Source organism: Columba livia, chromosome 23 (genome assembly GCF_036013475.1).
Source record: "Columba livia isolate bColLiv1 breed racing homer chromosome 23, bColLiv1.pat.W.v2, whole genome shotgun sequence".
NCBI lineage: Eukaryota > Metazoa > Chordata > Aves > Columbiformes > Columbidae > Columba > Columba livia.
The window spans coordinates 6,779,739-6,798,395 of record NC_088624.1 but is presented as its reverse complement, the minus strand read 5'-3'; the positions used below and the strand labels follow the sequence as shown (position 1 = coordinate 6,798,395).

Below are 18,657 nucleotides of genomic sequence, written 5' to 3'. Positions count from 1 at the left end.
CCCTACCTTCCCCAGAGAAATGCCATTCCTCCTGATGGTATGTGTCTGGAGTGTCCACAGAGGGAAGGACCATGCAGTGACAGTTAACAATTATTGTGTTAACAACCACTACACAAATATCCCTGAAATCCACCTCCCAGAACCACCACTGAGAAATGCCTCTCTCCCTGGTCATCCTGGGAGAGAGTCTGCAGAGAAAATGACGAGACACAGGCTGGGATGCAGCAGAACTTTAATGAGTCAAAAGAGGGAAACAGGCTTGCTCTGAGAGGAGGTCCTGCTGAAAGGAGAATGGGGGGCAGACAGGAGTCTGCTTCCTGTCACTGTGGTGCAGATCCAGCCAGGTGTTCATCTGCCTGTCCCACAGAGGGAGCAGGGCCAGGAGGTCCTCCCTAGGCTGGCTTTGTGGGGCTCACAGCCCAGGGGAGCACGGGAGAACAAGGACATAAAAAGGAAGAGGAGACACTGGGAGAGGGGAAAGGTGGCATGGGCCGTGCTTTCTGAGAGCCCAGGCTGGCCCCATCCTTTTGCAAGGGGTGCTGGGGTTGCTCAGCCCCTCTGAAACCAACAACCCAATGCTCTTTCCCCAGTCCAGTATCATCGTGTGTGTCCCTGGTTTCCTTCCCCAGGGCCATCACCAGCAGCTTTAGCAGGGCAGGCACCTTGTGCCGCAGATGCCGCTGCCCAGGCCAGACAGACCAAAGCCCCCGGAGTTGATGGGCACTCCCTGAGAGCTGAGGATGCTGCCAACAGCAGCGGAGGTGGAGGAGCCCACGGCGGTGTTCTGCGGGAAGGAGGTGAGGATTGGGCCAGGCAGGGTCACCACCACAGCTGGGGGCTCGATGACAACTCTGGAGTCCTGGCACTGCTGGACACAGGGCTCATTGCAGCTGTTGGCCAGCGGGGTTGGGCCGCAGGGCTGGCAGGGCAGGCACTGGTTGTAGCAGGACATGTCTTGTGGCTGGAGCTGCACCTGGGAGAGAGGACAGGGAGAAGAGCAGGGGATACGGGTGAGGAGCAGCTTGTCACCCCACAACGAGGGAGACAAGGTACATGCTGGGTGGGGAGCTGAATGCTGCTCAGAGCAGGGGAGAAAGGAAGAGAAAGGGCTTCAGACTCACCTGATCCTCAAGGAGAAAGTGTTGAGAGAACTGGGTGAGAGACTGGGTATTTGGGCTGGCTTTTATAGTGCTCCAGCACTGCCCCAGGTTCACAGTCATGCCATATGCAGGCAGTAATTTTCCAGCAGACTCTCTAATTGAAGACATTCCAGCCAATGCCACAGGTTCTTTTGTTTTTCCACAGCTCAGTGCTTTCATATTGTGATTTATGGCATGGCCATTTCCATTTGGGTCTCCTTTCAAGTGTTGAGATGAGAGACCCAAGCATTTTCAGGTCAGGAGTGCATCATTGTGGGCTGAATATCTGACCCAGTTGCTGGATGGAGATCCAGTGGCGGCAAGTAACAGTGGCCTGAGGTTTTTCTGTGAAGTTGTTTGTCACCCTGTTCAAAATAAGGGGACCGGCATGCTCTGATGGTCACTGGTCTGCTTTCCAGTGATCGGGCTGCACTTCTCATTTTGTATCTTCTCCTTCTGATGCTCTCGTTTTGGGGATAAATCTGTCCATCCATTTTGCTATTTCCTCTCTCTTAGGAGAATCCCTTGGGGTCTCCAACCAATGCCTTCAGCATATTAGGGTTGTTTCTCTGTCCAATTTATGTGCAAGGGCCATCTGTTTAACTTAATATATATGCATGCACGCATATATATGTTCTCTCACTTGTGTGTCTGTATTAATTCTTGTATCAAAATAATTTGTTCTCCCTAAAATCTGGGTATATATGCATGCTTAAGTGTGTGCATGCACACAGGTGTGCATTAGCATCTGTCTGTGTGTCCCTGCATACGTCTCCTCCTCACGAGGGGATGTGCTGGTCATGGCAGGGGCACTTTCCACTCCACTGACCATGAGCACCACAGAACAGCAGGTTCCACGGGCCTAAAGGAGCCAAGTGGCAGCCGAACAGCAATGGCATGGACTTGATGGAGACCTGCCCTGGGCGCTGGCACTGAAACACAACCCTTGTCTCCTGAGCTCTCTTTTTCATGCTCCTCTGAAATCATACTCTGCTACTGCAGATTTCAGAACCTAGTGAGGACAGTTTCACACCAGTTTGGAAACAGAGTGTAATTCAGTGTATCAACATTCAAAGTGTCTTAGCATGGCTTTCAGTCACCTCTCTCTGCCTCTCCAGGTCAGGATACATCTTCTCCTCCCAGTGCTAAGGAGCTGAGAACAACAAGGTTAACTTTACGTACAGGGAGAAAAGCCAGGAAATCCTGCCCGCTTTCTGAAAGGCACTCCCGGGTGAATCTGATTCTGTTGCAGTGTGAACAGTGTCTGGGACGGGACACGGGCCCCTCATGTCTAAGTCAAAGCCTTGGTCACCTCTGCAGCTAATTGACCTGACACTGATTTAGGCAGGGGCTGAGACCTTGAGTCACTGCCAAACACAAGGACAGGTGACCTAGTGTCACTGTGCTTTGAGAAGAAGGATGAACTGTTGAGGCTGCAAAGTGAGAGCCAAACATCTGACAGCTCATTTGGTCTTCACCCACAGGGAGCTTTTATGTCCTGCACTGAAATCCTGTTTTGCCAGGAACTGCCTGGGAGGGAGAGAAGGATTGTCTAATTCATGACCACAATCCCCAAACACTGCTATGAGGAGTGTCAGGAGAAGAACTCTTTCCCTCAGAGACTGCTGGCAGTGAAAGGAAGAGCTCTGCAGGAGGGGGGGAAATGCTCTCCCTATGAGAACTGCTTCTGCAAGAAACCTCTTCTTTGTGCTTCACCTTGAGCTGCTCTCAATAACCTTCTTCCTCTCTTCCAGACAAGCCTTCCATGTCTCTAGGCCCTGCCCAGTGGTACTTCCTGGTGGGGAATGGGGTCTGCAACAGCAGAGAAAAATTGTCTACCTGTGACTGAATCCCCTCTTGTCCCATTCCTCCATGTCCCCTGAATACTCCTGAACACATTTCTGCCCACACCCCCTTCACCGTGACACAGGTCAGAAGCAGTGGCTTTGGGCTGCTGAGAGGCTCCAAGAGGCAGGTTCTTGCTCTGGTGATTCCAATCTCAAGACATTTTATCCAGTCCTTGAGATATGGAAGTGAGAAACCTGTTGCCTCTGAGTGCTATAGCCACTTAGATGTCCCAGGCTGGGTTGCATAGACAGAGAGAGACCAGAGAGGAAAGGAGGCTAAGAAAGCATGGAAATTTCTCTTCAAACCAAGCAGTATAAGGAGAAAAAGAGCTGAAGCCAAGAGCGCAGCCCAGCAGCCTGAGGAGTGATTACCACTGACTGTCAGACTGATCTGGGACAGAGGGAGAGAAAAGGAGAGAGCAAGTCCTTGTGCATGGGAACGTGTGGATCTACAACTGAGGACTGCAACACTTGGAGTACCTGGGACCATTCCTGGAAAAAGAATTGCAAATGAGCCCACTATGGTAATCCGAGATGGTGTCTCCTGCCTGCATGGGATGTCTTCAGCTCTTTTGCAGTGTTGCATTCCTGCCTCCGAAGTCCTTGGGCCACCCATTCCAGCATTTGGCAGAAGCGTCTCTGGAACAAAGGGCATTTCAGAAATGAGGAAATGAAAAGGAGGCAATGAAGGAAATGCAATTACGAGCTCTGTGATTAGGAAGGGTATTCTCCATTAAAGATGAGTCTCTTGGAAAATTACTGCCTACACAAAAACAGCCTCAGTGCCTGGAGCACTGCAAGAGCAGTATAAAAGTGAACCCAAAGCCTTGTTCTCTCATCCACTTCTCTTGCCTTGCTCTCCTTGGGGACCAGGTGAGTCTGCAGGTCTTTCTGCTTCTCATCCTTCTCATCTCACACCAATGGACACCTCAGCTGGTGCCTGCTCTATTGTACTGCAGAAGGACTTGTAGGTGCTTGTCGTAGAAGCAGGAAGGAGGGAGAAGGTCTAGCATGGAGAGAGGCTGGGGCTTGGCTAAAGTGTCTCCCAAGCTATGGGCTAGGTGGGGACCTCCCTGGGCTTGGTCGCTTGTGATGGCAATTTTGGGCTGAGGGGAAGGAGAGGCCCATGGGTATCCCTACAGAAACTCCAGCTCTTCCCCTTGGCATCCTTGTGGTGGGGTGACAAGCTGCCCTTCACCCGTATCCCCTGCTCTTCTTCCCCCTGCCCTCTCTCCCAGGTGCAGCTCCAGCCACAAGACATGTCCTGCTACAACCAGTGCCTGCCCTGCCAGCCCTGCGGCCCGACCCCGCTGGCCAACAGCTGCAATGAGCCCTGTGTCCAGCAGTGCCAGGACTCCAGAGTTGTCATCGAGCCCCCAGCTGTGGTGGTGACCCTGCCCGGCCCAATCCTCACTTCCTTCCCGCAGAACACCGCAGTGGGCTCCTCCACCTCCGCTGCCGTTGGCAGCATCCTCAGCTCTCAGGGAGTGCCCATCAACTCCGGGGGCTTTGGTCTGTCTGGCTTGGGCAGCGGCATCTGCGGCACGAGGAGGTGTTTCCCCTGCTAAATCTGCTGGTGATGGCCCTGGGGAAGGCCCCCAGGGACACACAAGATGGGACTGGACTGGGGACAGAGCATTGGGTTGTTGGTTTCAGAGGGGCTGAGCAACCCCAGCACCCTTTTCAAAAGGACGGGGCCAGCCTGGGCTCTCAGAAAGCATGGCACATGCCAACTTTCCCCTCTTCCAGTGTCTCCCATTCCTTTTGCGTCCTTGTTCTCCTGTGCTCCCCTGGGCTGTGAGCCCCACAAAACCAGCCTAGGGAGGACCTGCTGGCCCTTCTCCCTCTGTGGGGCAGGCAGATGGACACCTGGCTGGATCCAGAGCCACAGGTAGCAGACTCTCATGTCCTCTGGTGCTCCTTGCACTGGGATCTCCACTCAGAGCAACCTCGTTTCCATCTTTTGACTCTATTAAAGTTCTTCTGCATCCCAGCTCAAGCCTCTGTGTCATCCTTTTCATGCAGACATGATCCCAGGATGCCCGAGAAGTGTTCCTCATGGTGATTCTGGGAAGGGGTTCTTGGGAGTTGTTGGGCAGTGGTTGTTAACACAATGATGGTTCAATGAACAACTGTGGCCGGTCTTTTTAATGGAGCTGTTCTTCAGAGGCTGGTGAGGCATCACAGAATCACAGAATGTCAGGGATTGGAAGGGACCTGGAAAGCTCATCCAGTGCAATCCCCCCATGGAGCAGGAACACTCAGATGAGGTTACACAGGAAGGTGTCCTGGGGGGTTTTGAATGTCTGCAGAGAAGGAGACTCCACAACCTCCCTGGGCAGCCTGGTCCAGGCTCCGTCACCCTCACTGTGAAGAAGTTTCTTCTCAAATTTAAATGGAACTTCCCGTGTTCTGGTTTATACCCATTGTCCCTTGTCCTATCATTGGTTGTCACCGAGAAGAGCCTGGCTCCAACCTCCTGACACTCCCCCTTTCCATATTGATCCCTATGAATGAGTCCCCCCTCAGTCTCCTCTTGTCCAGCTCCAGAGCCCCAGCTCCCTCAGCCTTTCCTCACACGGGAGATGCTCCACTCCCTTCAGCATCTTGGTGGCTGCGCTGGACTCTCTCCAGCAGTTCCCTGTCCTGCTGGAACTGAGGGGCCCAGAACTGGACACAATATTCCAGGTGTGGTCTCCCCAGGGCAGAGCAGAGGGGCAGGAAAACCTCTCTACACCTACTGACCATCCTGCCCAGGTACCATTGGCTTCCTGGCCACAAGGGCCCCCTGCTGGCTCATGGTCACCCTCCTGTCCCTCAGGGCCCCCAAGTCACTTTCCCCTACACTGCTCTCTAACAGGTTGTTCCCCAACTTATATTGGAACCTGGGGTTGTTCCTACCCAGATGCAACACCCTACACTTGCCTTTGTTCTGTTTCATTAAATTTTTCCCTGCCCAACTCTCCAGCCTGTCCAGGTCTCTGGCTGGCAACACAGCCAGCACAAGCTCTCCAAATGAGCCCTGCTAATTCCTGTCCCAGCATCCTTTTGTCCCGTGAGATAAAACTTTCCCACTTATCACTTTCTGTACTGGTGTCTTATAAAACCAGCTGTTACCAAAGAATCCAAAGCCCTGCCTGTAGGATCAGTCCTGTAGCTAATAATTTATGGACTGAATTTTTCTATTCCATCCCACATTGTCACCTGAAAATGGAAGGAGGGAAGAGATAAATCACTTGTGCCCCAGACTCTTTCACCAACTGTCCCAAGGCCTTGAAGTCTTTCTTCATTCCCATCAGACTACAGGATGCAGCTTCCTTCCCACCTGTCTGGAAGGTCAACAGTGGGTAGTAGTCTGTCAAGTGCACCAGGTTCAGGAGTGCCCTGGTGATATCCCTGATCCAGGCTTCAGGTAGACTGCACACTTCCCTATGATGGAGGTCAACTCTGCATATGGGGCCCTCTGTTCCTCTCAGAAGGGAATCGCTTACTACAATTACCCTTCTTTCTTTATTATCGGAGGTAGTCTTGAGGTGTGGAGTCAACTGCCTCTTCCTATGTGACCTCATAGGTGGGCCTTGCACCGCATCCTCACCTACCTCTTCTTCAAGATCCAGGGCCTCATACCTATTATGGAGGGGCACCTGGGAAAGCAAAGCAGGCAGGGAGGGGGGTTGGCCATGATGCGGAACTGGAGCTTGCTTCAAACCCTTCGCATCTTCTTGGTCCCCTGCCTCTGCCTGACTGCGATAGGGCAGGGGCTGTCTTGGGTCTCCCCACTCTGCCTGACAGGGCACTCATGGCTGACTGAGTGTAGAGCAAGGCCTTGGGCCCAATGGCCTCTGGAGGTCCCCTTCAACATGCATATGCTCTGATCCTATGGTCCAGGACAGCGTTTTTGTGCCTTCTTTGCCCACTGGATACAGGGCCAGCAATGAGGAGAAGGAGCTCAGGTTCCCAGGGGAGAAGACAGGCAGTGTGCAGGAGCTGTCCTGGTTGCTCTGAGTAAGGTAAGAAAAGATTGCAGAAGGCATCTCTGCACCAACTAGAAGATCGTACGATCTGTGCACGCCAGGTCTTGGGACAAATTTTCCCAAAGATGCTGTGACAGTATTTTCCCTTCCTGTTCTCCAGCTTTTCTTTTCCACCTGGTCTTTCCCTCACCCCAAAATTCTACGTCTCAAGGCTGGGGTTAAGACAGGTTGTCCTGGGCTTTCCTGGGACAGTATTGCCTCTGCCTTGTCAATACCACATTAATTCCTCCTTCTCCTGACTACTTGCTTCACAATTTTGAGCTTCCCAAGGAAAAAGAAAAGCCGTATTCAACAAAGTGATGGTAGTGACTGAACTGCCTTGTGTTGTTCTACCCCAGTATAGCCCACATAGGCGGAGATGTTTAGAAACCAGAGGCTACACTCAAGTCATGACTAAGTATAGTCAATACCAAAGTAGTTGACATTCACTGCACAACCTTCCCCAACAATCCCATCCCAGAACCAGGGCTGAGCAACATCTCTCTCCCTGGACATCTTGGGAGAGCATCAGCAGGTGAAAGGACGAGACAAAGACAAGGGCTGGAATGCAGAAGAACTTTAATGAGTCAAAAAGAAAGCAAGGTGGCTCTGAGGAGAAGCTCCAGTACTCAGAACACCAGAGGCAGACAGGAGTATGTGACCCATGGCTGTGGTGCAGATCCTTCCCACAGAGGAAGCAGGGCCAGCAGTTCCTCCCTAGGCTGGTTTTATTGGGCTCACAGCCCAGGAGAGCACAAGAGAACAAGGACATGAAAAGGAAGAGGAGACACAGGAAGAGGGATAAGGCAGCACGGGCAGTGCTTTCTGAGAGGGCAGGCTGGCCCTGTCCTTTTGCAAGAGCTGCTGGGGTTGCTCAGCCCTTCTCAAAGGAACAACCTGATGCTTTGTCTTCAGTCCAGCCCTATCTGGTGGGTCTCTGGTTTCCTTCCCCAGGGCCATCACCATCAGCTTTAGCAGGGGAAACACCTCCTCGTGCCGCAGATGCCGCTGCCCAAGCCAGAGAGACCAAAGCCCCCGGAGTTGATGGGCACTCCCTGAGAGCTGAGGATGCTGCCAACAGCAGCGGAGGTGGAGGAGCCCACGGCGGTGTTCTGCGGGAAGGAGGTGAGGATTGGGCCAGGCAGGGTCACCACCACAGCTGGGGGCTCAATGACAACTCTGGAGTCCTGGCACTGCTGGACACAGGGCTCATTGCAGCTGTTGGCCAGCGGGGTTGGGCCGCAGGGCTGGCAGGGCAGACACGGGTTGTAGCAGGACATGTCTTGTGGCTGGAGCTGCAGCTAGGAGACAGGACAGAGGGAGGCTGAGCATGAGGGATGGCAGAGTATCAGCCTTTCTCCCAACCATGAGAGAGCCAAGGAACAAACTGGAGATGAGAGATGGAGGCTGTGTAAGTGACCCACAGGCTTTTCCCTCATATGACCCCTGCCAAGAGTAACCAGGGAGATCCCCACGTATCCCATAGCTCAGGAGACACTTCAGCCACACTCCAGAGTCTCTCCTTGTCATACGTTCTGCCCCCTGTCTGCTCCCATGGCAAGCACCCTCAACACCCTGCATGAGACAAAGGGACAAAGAAACCCCAGAGGAGGAGGAGGAAGAGGAGGAGAATGGTTGTCCGACTCACCTCAGTTCCAAGAAGACGGAGGCGAGAGGAGTGGATGTGAGAGTGAGGTGCAGGACCCACTTTTATACTGCTCCTGCACCGCCCCAGGCCCACAGTCACTGCACGCGGGCAGTAATTTTCCAACAGACTCACTTCCAAAGCAAAATATCCTAATTAATGACATAGGTTGTGTTTTGGTTTCTGTCAACGCTCCCATTTCAATTCCGCATTGCTGCCATGCCCTCCAGGCCACAGCCTCTCATTTCAAGTACCATAGGGGAAGCGCAAGGATTTCCTGTGTGAGAAAACATCGGAACCTGCCAAAAATATGCTCTGTGTAGAGCCCCATGGAGCAGGTTTTTTCCTCACAAATGAGGGGCATTTAGGGGCTCAGGACAATGTCTTATTCCTCCCACTCTCCTCACACCACAATGCACTTTGGCTGTACACTTTGGACCTGACCAGCTACAGACACAATGGCTTGGGCACATTTCCAAACACTCTGGCCACCCTGTGAGCCCCTTGAGCTGTGGGAGTGCCGGCAAGACGGTCACACTTAGACCAAAGGCCATTAGGGCTTCCAGGAGCTGCGTACTCGGGTCCAGCCCAATGGTCAGAGCTGGTTTTCCTGGGGCTGGGATGGAGCTGCCCTGGCCTCAGGGAAATTTATCCCTGTGTGGGATACAGGCCTGCAGACAGCATGCACTCCTGGCTTGGACTCACACCAGAAGCCTGACACACGGCCAATCCAAAACTAGAGTGTGACTCAGCATGGGTAGGGAGAGTCTATCCCAGGAAGCTTGCCTGCTGAAGGCACTCCCTTGGCCTGCTGGGATGCGTCCCAGCTGACTCCATGTCTGCAGGGCAGGGAAGCGCATCGCCTCCTTGAAGTTGTCTCAGAGCTGTTTTTCTACCCAGGTCCCTTCAGATCCCGTCCAGTCCCTGAGCATCCCCAGCACATGGCACTGCAGGGTCCTGACAGCCCTCACTCACTGGGTAGTTTGGGGAGGTTTCTTTGCCTCTCCAATGGTACCGGTTGTTGCTCCAGCAAGAGGACGGCTTTGGGGCAGTGGAGGGGAGGCCTGCTGATACCCTAATGCCAGGAGATGTTTTTCCTGGTGATACAGGGAATTGACAATTAACTAATGAACACTTAAAGAACTGACACTTGAGAACTAACCCTACCCCACATCACTAAAGACACTTAGAGAGTGTTAACCCTTTAACCCACATCACTAGTGCCCAGCCTTGCTTATCTCTGTGTAACTTATTGTACGAAAAACAGGACTTCACTGACGCCTTGCAAAAATGGTAATCCTTGGATGCATCCTTGATGCATCCTTGGGTGAACTAGATAACAGAAACTTGGGCACAGGACAGGAGCTACACCAGTTTTAACCAGCTCAGCAGTCTGAGTCCCAACCAACTCATCACACCAAACCAAAGGTGACCGTGTACAAAGAAGAAGACCCAGCTTCACGATCACTGTGCAGCTGCAACCAGGAGAGCCGGAGGTGGAGACTATGGAAATGGTCTCCTGAACTCATTGTAATAAGAACCGCCTTCTTGGGGACAGGTTATGAACATGTACAGGCGTTAATAAAACTTCATGAATACGTAACACTTTACTGCATTTAACCAAGTTCACAGCTACTGTAATTTTACACACGCATTGGGTGAAATGATTCCACGTTTGTCCGGCATCATAAAGAAATACATACCTTCCTTATAACCTCAAGGGTTAAGGTCATTCAGTGCCTCACTGGGACCCAGGGATGAGTCCCAGGTGGAGTGGAGATTTCTGCAAGGCTTTTGTTCCTTCTTTTTACTGACAGTTCAGGAGAGCTCCTCAGCACCGCCCAGTCTGTTTGGTCAGGGCGATGAAGTTTGTGTGTCTGTTCTCTTCCACCCTTCAAGTCTTTCCCTGGTGCTGACCCCTGGCCCTTTGGGCACAGCTACCCAAAGGAGTTCTGTTTTCTGAGACCACCCACATATTTCTTGAACAATCCCATTATTTAGCATGAAGGATGAGCAGAGGGAGGAGATGAGCCGCCCACTCTTCTCTTGGATGTGAATGGACTGAAGCATAAAACTCCTAACTCGAGACACCTTTGTGCAGTGTGCTGTGTGGCACTAATGAAGTTTCATCGCACTCACCACCAAGACAGATACAGAGACTGTCAGACTGACAAGTGGAGAAATCTTCCCTTCCTTCTGATATTCAAATCTCTTTCTCTTTCTCTTTCTCTTTCTCTTTCTCTTTCTCTTTCTCTTTCTCTTTCTCTTTCTCTTTCTCTTTCCCTTTCCCTTTCCCTTTCCCTTTCCCTTTCCCTTTCCCTTTCCCTTTCCCTTTCCCTTTCCCTTTCTCTTTCTCTTTCTCTTTCTCTTTCTCTTTCTCTTTCTCTTTCTCTTTCTCTTTCTCTTTCTCTTTCTCTTTCTCTTTCTCTCAACACTCAAAGGTAACACTGTTTTGGCTTTTGTTGTTGAAGTCTTGTGAAATCCTATTTGCTGTCATTCCACTCAGGCATCTCAAGCCAGCACATGAAAGAAGCCTGCATGGCAGAGCAGGCATGTCAGAAATGAGGAAATGAAATGACAGCATTGATGGGCACCAAAATAGAAACTTTACATAGGATACTCTGCTTTGGAAGTGAGTCTGCTGGGAAATTACTGCCCGCGTGCAGTGACTGTGGTCCTGGGGCGGTGCAGGAGCAGTATAAAAGCGGGTCCTTCTCCTGACTCTCTCATCCACTCCTCTTGCCTCCGTCTCCTTGGGATCAAGGTGAGTATGAAGCCCTATCTCCATCTCCTTCTCCTCCTCCTCCTTTAAGATTTCTCATTGCATTCCTGCCCTTTAGTCCCATGCAGCGTCTTGAGGGTGTTTGTAGTGTGAGAGGGAATTGGTCAGAAAGTGTGACATGGTGGTGTATTGTTGAGGTGTCTCCTTGAGCCGTGGGCAATTTGGGATCCCCTTGGGCTTCATCGCTCATGGTGGGGGTGCCTGAGGGGAAGGAGAAGTGTGTGTGCCCCCTACACATTGTCCAGCTCTTGTCTGCAGGCCATACCTTGTCTTGCTCATGTTGGGGTGACAAGCTGTTCCTCACTCATCTCCCCTGTTCTTCTTCTCCCTGCCCTCTCTCCCAGGTGCAGCTCCATCCACAAGACATGTCCTGCTACAACCCGTGCCTACCCTGCCAGTCCTCTGGCCCAACCCCGCTGGCCAACAGCTGCAATGAGCCCTGTGTCAGGCAGTGCCAGGACTCCAACGTTTACATCCAGCCGTCCCCTGTGGTGGTGACCCTGCCCGGCCCCATCCTCAGCTCCTTCCCGCAGAACACCGCCGTGGGATCCTCCACCTCCGCTGCCGTTGGCAGCATCCTCAGCTCTCAGGGAGTGCCCATCAACTCCGGGGGCTTTGGTCTGTCTGGCTTGGGCAGCGGCATCTGTGGCACGAGGAGGTGTTTCCCCTGCTAAAGTTGCTGGTGATGGCCCTGGGGAAGGAAACCAGGGACACACAAGATGGGACTGGTCTTGGGAGGGAGAACTGGGTTGTTGGTTTCATAGGGGCTGAGCAACCCTGGCATCTGTTGCAAAAGGACAGGGCCAGTCTGGGCTCTCAGGAAGCACGGCCCATGCCGCCTTTCTCCTCTTCCAGTGCCTCCTGTTCCTCTTGTGTCCTTGTTCTCCTGTGCTCCTCTGGGCTGTGAGTTCCACAAAGTCAGCCTAGGGAGGACCTGCTGGCCGTTCCCCCTCTGTGGGACAGTCAGACGGAGACCTGGTTCAACCTCTTCCACAGCCATAAGTTACAGATTCCTGTCTGCCCCTGGTGCTTCCTGCTCCAGGATCTCCATTCCGATCCACCGATCCACCTCTTTTGCCTCATTAAAGTTCTTCTGCACCTGAGCTCATGTCTCTGTGTCATCCTTTCCTCTGCAGATGCTTTCCCAAGGTGCCCAGGGAGAAGAATGGTCTTCAAGAATTATGCTGGGAGGGCTGTTTTTAGTGTGGTTTTGTGGTGGCTCTTGGCACAATTGTGTTTATTCTGACTGGGATGGAATTCTCTTTCCCTACAGCAGTGTTCATAATGCTGTGCTTTGCAGTTGTAGCTGGAAAGGTTCTGATGACAGCACATCTGTGTTTTGGCTTTTGTTGAGCAGTGCTTGCACAGCAGCAAGGTTGTGTCTCCAGCCACACTCCCAAAGGCCAATAGGCTGGTGCTAGGCAAGAGAATGGGATGGGACAAGGCAGGAGATCTGCAGGACAGTTGACTCAGAGTGACCAAAGGGACATTCGGTACCATATGACGTTGTGCTGAGCAAGAACTGTAAGAGAAATAAGGAGGAAGTGGAGGGGCCGTTCATTATTTGTCCATTCATTTTTCAAAGCAACCACTACATGTACTCTGGCCTTGCTTTGCAGGAATTGGCTGAAAATCACCTCCTGATAGAAAACAGCAGATAAATCTTTTTTACTATGCTTTGCGTGTCTACGTGGCCTCTGCATTTCTTCCTCACACTGCTTGTATCTCAGCCTACAACTCTGTAATGTCTGTAATTCTCCATGTCTTGCTCAAGGAGGTGGAAGTAATAGAGCATCTCGGTGGACATCTGGTGACCAGACAAGGTCACGTCACCCCGGTCTTTTTGGTGCTTCCTGTGGGGTTAGAGACAGCAGCAGTTTTGATTTGAGCAGGTTTTAGCTGTAGCAGTTACCAATTTACAGGCCACTGTACAGCAAAGGCAGTTTGCTCACTGAACTGCTTATCTCTCGATTTTGCTGATGTTTGGAACATGTTAATAGACGCAAATGTTCAGGTCTTTGTCCTGGCATTGGGGCTCTTTCAGTGCTGGGGGAGCTGTCTAGCGGAGAGGAAGAGGAAATTCAGCTCCCTCTTCCCTGAGAAACGTATGTGGGGTTGTTTTCTTGTGTATACCCCTGGGTTATTGCTTATTCTTTAGTGAGGTGTTTACTGATATTAATTAAAACCGGTGATTTACTGTGAGTTTTGTGGACTCTGGTGTAAAGCTGGGGACAACTCCAAGTTCTTCTGCATCCCAGTCCAAGCCTGTGTGTCATCCTTTTCCCTGCAGACACTGTTCCAAGATACCCATTGAGAGAAACGTTCCTCACGGTGATTCTGGAAGCAGTTCTTGGGCATGGTTGGGCGGTGGTTGTTAACACGAAGATTTTTCAGTGAACGACTGTGGCAGTCTTTTCAAAGTACTTGTTCTTCAGAAGGTGCTGTGGCATCGAGCTAGTGCTGTGAAGTGGTGGATGATTGCTTTTGCATCACTTGTTATTTCGTTTTTTTTTTTTTCACTTCCCCTCTAGGAGTGTCCTTATCTTGACCCAAAGGTATTTTGCTGTCCTTTTCTTCCAAATCTGCCCCCATACTGTTGGGACAGTGAACGAAGAGAACAGTTGGTAGGTGGTTAATGCTGACTGGGTTCTACACACCACACAGACCCACATGCACCCACATGCACCCACATGTCCTCATCTTGCTCCTTCCCGTTCTGTGCCCAGAGCTTCCTGGGAATGTTTCTGGAGGGAGGGAGCAGGGAGAGGCACTGGCAGGAGAAGAGGCAGCGGGTTCAGGCTGAGTGTCTCCAAGGGCTGTTCAGAATGTCTCTAAAGCAGCGTGGTGAGCAGCAGCATAGGCTGCAGAGAGGCTTGCAGATGAGGAAAGGAGCTGCTTGACTGCTGTAGGACACAGCTGGACAAGGTGACGCATGTCCAGATAGAACCAGCCCTATTTCCCCATGAATCCCTCATGCCCCGAGAGGCAGCAGCCCAACAGCAGGGCCAGGCAAAGCTGCTTTTGCAGTAACGCCAGCAAAACACGTGCAACTCCAGCACTGTTTTTGGGGACCAAGCACACTCATCAGCATCCTGGCCATGGTGACCAGGACCTCAGATAGGAGATACAGGGTAGTGACTATCCCACTCTTCTCAGCACCTGGAAGCACCTGCAACACTGCTGTAATGCAAGTAAGACGTGATGCAAGAAACACCTTGGCCGAGTGGAGTGTGTTCAGCAGAAGGTGTTCCAGGATGGTGAGGAGCTGGAGCACTTGTGTGGGGAGCAGTGACGGGGGGCACGGGGATTGCTGAAGACAATATTTGTTGTGAGAATGAAGAGCAGCTTTGGAGTAGCAGTGTTGAGGTCCCACAGAAGACAGATCGAGGCTCAACACTGGCTGTGTGTGGCTGGAGGACTAGAGACAATGGGCTCACGTTCAGACCTGAGAGGTTTGTACCTGGTAGGAAGAAAATGGTTTTCAGAAAGGTGGGTCAGGCAGTGAAAGAGGTTTCCCGGGGACATTGTCCAGTCACCCTCCTTGGACACGGTCACCGTTTACTGCAGGGCGACAATAGACTATGGCAGATGGTCTTTGTGAACACCCCCTGCCCACCCCATTAATGCAAGGCAATAGGGGGAAAAGGGAGAGAGATTTGCAAGTTGGGAAGGTTAAAAATGATTTACTAATGCTACTAATAAACAGAGAAAATAATACAAAATATACAAAACCAGTCTTGAATTTCCTGGGGTAATGCAGTGTTTCCCACCATGGAGCCGGTGTCACTCCAGTGGCTGCATGTGGGAGATTTGAGGGAATTTCTTGAAGTTAATGTGTGGATGGGTTTCTGTTAGATGGAGATATGTTACCGAACTAGCCAGGCCCAAAGGAATTTCAAGGCCACCTGGGAAAGCTGAAAACAGGAGCTGCTGTGGGAGTGAGGCAGTTCTGCAATAACAGAGCCTCAAGAAGACATAAATCAAGAGACCTATTAGCAGTGAGACTCGGGCGCGTGGGCAGCTCATGAACATAGACAATATCCAATCAGCGAATGCATGCTTGTAGTGTGGATGCGTGATCAGGAAATAACTGCATATATATAAGGAGGCTTGTTTCTGTAATAAATGGCTTTGCTTGAATTCATATTGGATTGTGTGGAGTCCATGATTTTTCACCCTCGCAGCTGCAGGACAGGCACCCGGAAGACCTGGGCTGGACTCCTCGACTAACCAGAACTGGATTCAGAGATGCAGGGTCTGGAACCAGGCCCAGGATAGCAGGCACGACAGGCAGGGTCCTCTTCAGATGCCGGCCATGGTCGAAGAGGACGAGACCTTTGTGATCTCTCACTCTTATAGGGTGTATGATGTGTGTGGGGTGGAATACTCGGTCAATTTTAGTCACCTGTTCTGTTTGCTCCTCCTTGCAAATACACCCCTCTCACTTATGGGACGTGCAATATTTATCAGTAACCTTGACTGCCATAGCAATAAGTGTAAACCTGGGCCTCTCCTGCATGTCATTGCTACCGTTATGAGCTCCAGAGCGAAGAGTCTCAAAAAACACGCAGCCAAATTCAGAAAAGTGCAGTTACTTAGAAGAACTTAGCTGAAAGGAAAATTCACTACAAGAGAAACTAGTCTTGTTTTAAACAAAACCAGGACAGGCACTCATGGCTTGAGACCAATGATCTCTGAAGGTCATTTGCAACTTGATTATGCTGTGATCCTATGGTGCCAGGACAGCCTTTTTGTGCCTTCTTGGCCCACTGGATAGAGGGCCAGCAATGAGGAGAAGGAGCTCAGGTTCTCAGGCAAGAAGACATGCAGTGTGCAGAAGCTGTCCTGAATGTTCTGAGTAAGGTAAGAAAGGATTGTAGAAGGCATCTCCGCACCAGCTAGATCGTACGATCTGTGCACGCCAGGTCTTGGGACAAGTTTTCCCAAAGATGCTGTGGCAGTATTTTCCCTTCCTGTTCTCCAGCTTTTCTTTTCCACCTGGTCTTTCCCTCACCCCAAAATTCTACGTCTCAAGGCTGGGGTTAAGACAGGTTGTCCTGGGCTTTCCTGGGACAGTATTGCCTCTGCCTTGTCAATACCACATTCATTCCTCCTACTCCTGACTACTAACTTCAAAATGTTAAGTTTCCAAAGGAAAAAGAAAAGGTGTATACAACAAAGTGATGGAGTGACTGAACTCCCTCGTGTTTTTCTACCCCAGCATACCCCACATGCACATAGAAGTTTAGAAACCAGAGGCTACACGCAAGTCATGACTAAGTATATATAGTCAATACCAAAGTAGTTGACAATCACTGCACAACCTTCTCCAACAACCTGATCTGAGAACCAGGCCTGAGAAGGATGAGGCAAATGCATGGGCTGGGATGCAGAAGAACTTTAATGAGTCAAAAAGAAAACCAGATAAGGTGGCTCTGAGGGGCAGCTCCAGTAGCGAGAACAACGGGGCCAGACAGGAGTATGTGACCCATGGTTGTAATGCACTCCCAGCCAGGTGTCCATCTGCCCGTCCCACAGAGGGAGGAGGGCCAGCAGGTCCTCCCTAGGCTGGCTTTGTGGGGCTCACAGCCCAGGGGAGCACAAGAGAACAGAGACACAAGAGGGAGAGAAGACATGGGGAGAAGGGAAAGACGGCATGGGCTGAGCTTTCTGAGTGTCCTGGCTGGTCCTGTCATTTTGCAAAGGGTGCTGGGCTTGCTCAGCCCATCTGAAAGGAACAACCTGATGATTTGTCTCCGGTCCAGCCCTATCCTTTAGGTCCCCGGTTTCCGTCCCCAGCGCCATCACCAGCAGCTTTAGCAGGGGAAACACCTCCTCGTGCCGCAGATGCCGCTGCCCAAGCCAGACAGGCCAAAGCCCCCGGAGTTGATGGGCACTCCCTGAGAGCTGAGGATGCTGCCAACAGCAGCGGAGGTGGAGGAGCCCACGGCGGTGTTCTGCGGGAAGGAGCTGAGGATGGGGCCGGGCAGGGTCACCACCACAGCTGGGGGCTCGATGACAACTCTGGAGTCCTGGCACTGCTGGACACATGGCTCATTGCAGCTGTTGGCCAGCGGGGTTGGGCCGCAGGGCTGGCAGGGCAGGCACGGGTTGTAGCAGGACATGTCTTGTGGCTGGAGCTGCACCTGGGAGAGAGGACAGGGGGAGGCTGAGCATGAGGGATGACATAGTATCAGCCTTTGTCCCAACCATGAGAGAGCCAAGGAACAAACTGGAGATGAGAGTTGGAGGCTGTGTAGGTGACCCACAGGCTTTTCCCTCAGAAGAGCCCTGCCAAGAGTGACCAGGGAGATCCCCACGTATCCCATAGCTCAGGAGACACTTCAGCCACATTCCAGAGTCTCTCCTTGTCACATGTTCTGCCCCCTCTCTGCTCCCATGGCAAGCAGCCTCAACACCCTGCATGGGACAAAGGAACAAAGAAACCCCAGAGGAGGAGGAGGAAGTGGAGGAGAATGGTTGTCCGACTCACCTCAGTTCCAAGAAGAGGGAGGCGAGAGGAGTGGATGCGAGAGTGAGGTGCAGGACCCACTTTTATACTGCTCCTGCACCGCCCCAGGCCCACAGTCACTGCACGCGGGCAGTAATTTTCCAACAGACTCACTTCCAAAGCAAAATATCCTAATTAATGACATAGGTTGTGTTTTGGTTTCTGTCAACGCTCCCATTTCAATTCCGCATTGCTGCCATGCCCTCCAGGCCACAGCCTCTCATTTCAAGTACCATATGAGAAGCACAAGGATTTCCTGTGTGAGAAAACATCGGGACCTTCCAAAAATATGCTCTGTGTACAGCCCCATGGATCAGGTTTTTTCCTGACAAATGAGGGGCATTTAGGGGCTCAGGACAATGTCTTATTCCTCTCACTCTCCTCACACCACAATGCACTTTGGCTGTACACTTTGGACCTGACCAACTACAGACACAATGGCTTGGGCACATTTCCAAACACTCTGGCCACCCTGTGAGCCCCTTGAGCTGTGGGAGTGCCGGCAAGAAGGTCACACTTAGACCAAAGGCCATTAGGGCTTCCAGGAGCTGCGTACTCGGGTCCAGCCGAACGGTCAGAGCTGGTTTTCCCCGGGGCTGGGATGGAGCTGCCCTGGCCTCAGGGAATTTATCCCTGTGTGGGATACAGGCCTGCAAACAGCACGCACTCCTGGCTTGGACTCACACCAGAAGCCTGACACACGGCCAATCCAAAACTAGA

The 18,657-nt window shown here is 51.8% G+C and overlaps 5 protein-coding genes across 6 annotated transcripts; 2 read left to right on the top strand and 3 right to left on the bottom strand.

Moving 5' to 3' along the window:
* Nucleotides 1–215: 215 nt before the first annotated feature.
* On the bottom strand, nt 216–8,661 carry LOC102086417 (feather keratin 1). 2 transcript variants are annotated; one of them, XM_065040000.1, is made up of 2 exons: nt 8,648–8,661; nt 216–973 (listed from the first exon to the last, which is right to left on the bottom strand). In XM_065040000.1, the coding sequence occupies exon 2, from the start codon at nt 950–952 to the stop codon at nt 647–649; it is 306 nt and encodes a 101-aa protein (XP_064896072.1). In that variant the 5' UTR covers nt 953–973; nt 8,648–8,661; the 3' UTR covers nt 216–646. The 2 variants fall into 2 exon arrangements, with proteins under 2 accessions (XP_064896072.1, XP_005508161.3); XM_005508104.3 differs by lacking the exon at nt 8,648–8,661 and adding an exon at nt 1,122–1,260.
* Nucleotides 4,246–4,554, top strand: LOC102086234 (feather keratin 1). The gene has a single exon (XM_005508103.4). It carries the CDS (start codon nt 4,246–4,248, stop codon nt 4,552–4,554), a length of 309 nt encoding a protein of 102 aa, XP_005508160.1.
* Nucleotides 7,971–8,279, bottom strand: LOC135576123 (feather keratin 1-like). Its single transcript, XM_065039492.1, has one exon. It carries the CDS (start codon nt 8,277–8,279, stop codon nt 7,971–7,973), a length of 309 nt encoding a protein of 102 aa, XP_064895564.1.
* Nucleotides 8,662–11,289: 2,628 nt separating the features above from the next.
* LOC135576235 (feather keratin 1-like) lies at nt 11,290–12,529 on the top strand. Its single transcript, XM_065040001.1, has 2 exons — nt 11,290–11,408; nt 11,771–12,529. Exon 2 carries the CDS (start codon nt 11,792–11,794, stop codon nt 12,098–12,100), a length of 309 nt encoding a protein of 102 aa, XP_064896073.1. The 5' UTR covers nt 11,290–11,408; nt 11,771–11,791; the 3' UTR covers nt 12,101–12,529.
* Nucleotides 12,530–16,809: 4,280 nt separating this feature from the next.
* LOC135576234 (feather keratin 1-like) lies at nt 16,810–17,963 on the bottom strand. Its single transcript, XM_065039999.1, has 2 exons — nt 17,920–17,963; nt 16,810–17,572 (listed from the first exon to the last, which is right to left on the bottom strand). Exon 2 carries the CDS (start codon nt 17,549–17,551, stop codon nt 17,243–17,245), a length of 309 nt encoding a protein of 102 aa, XP_064896071.1. The 5' UTR covers nt 17,552–17,572; nt 17,920–17,963; the 3' UTR covers nt 16,810–17,242.
* Nucleotides 17,964–18,657: the final 694 nt, after the last annotated feature.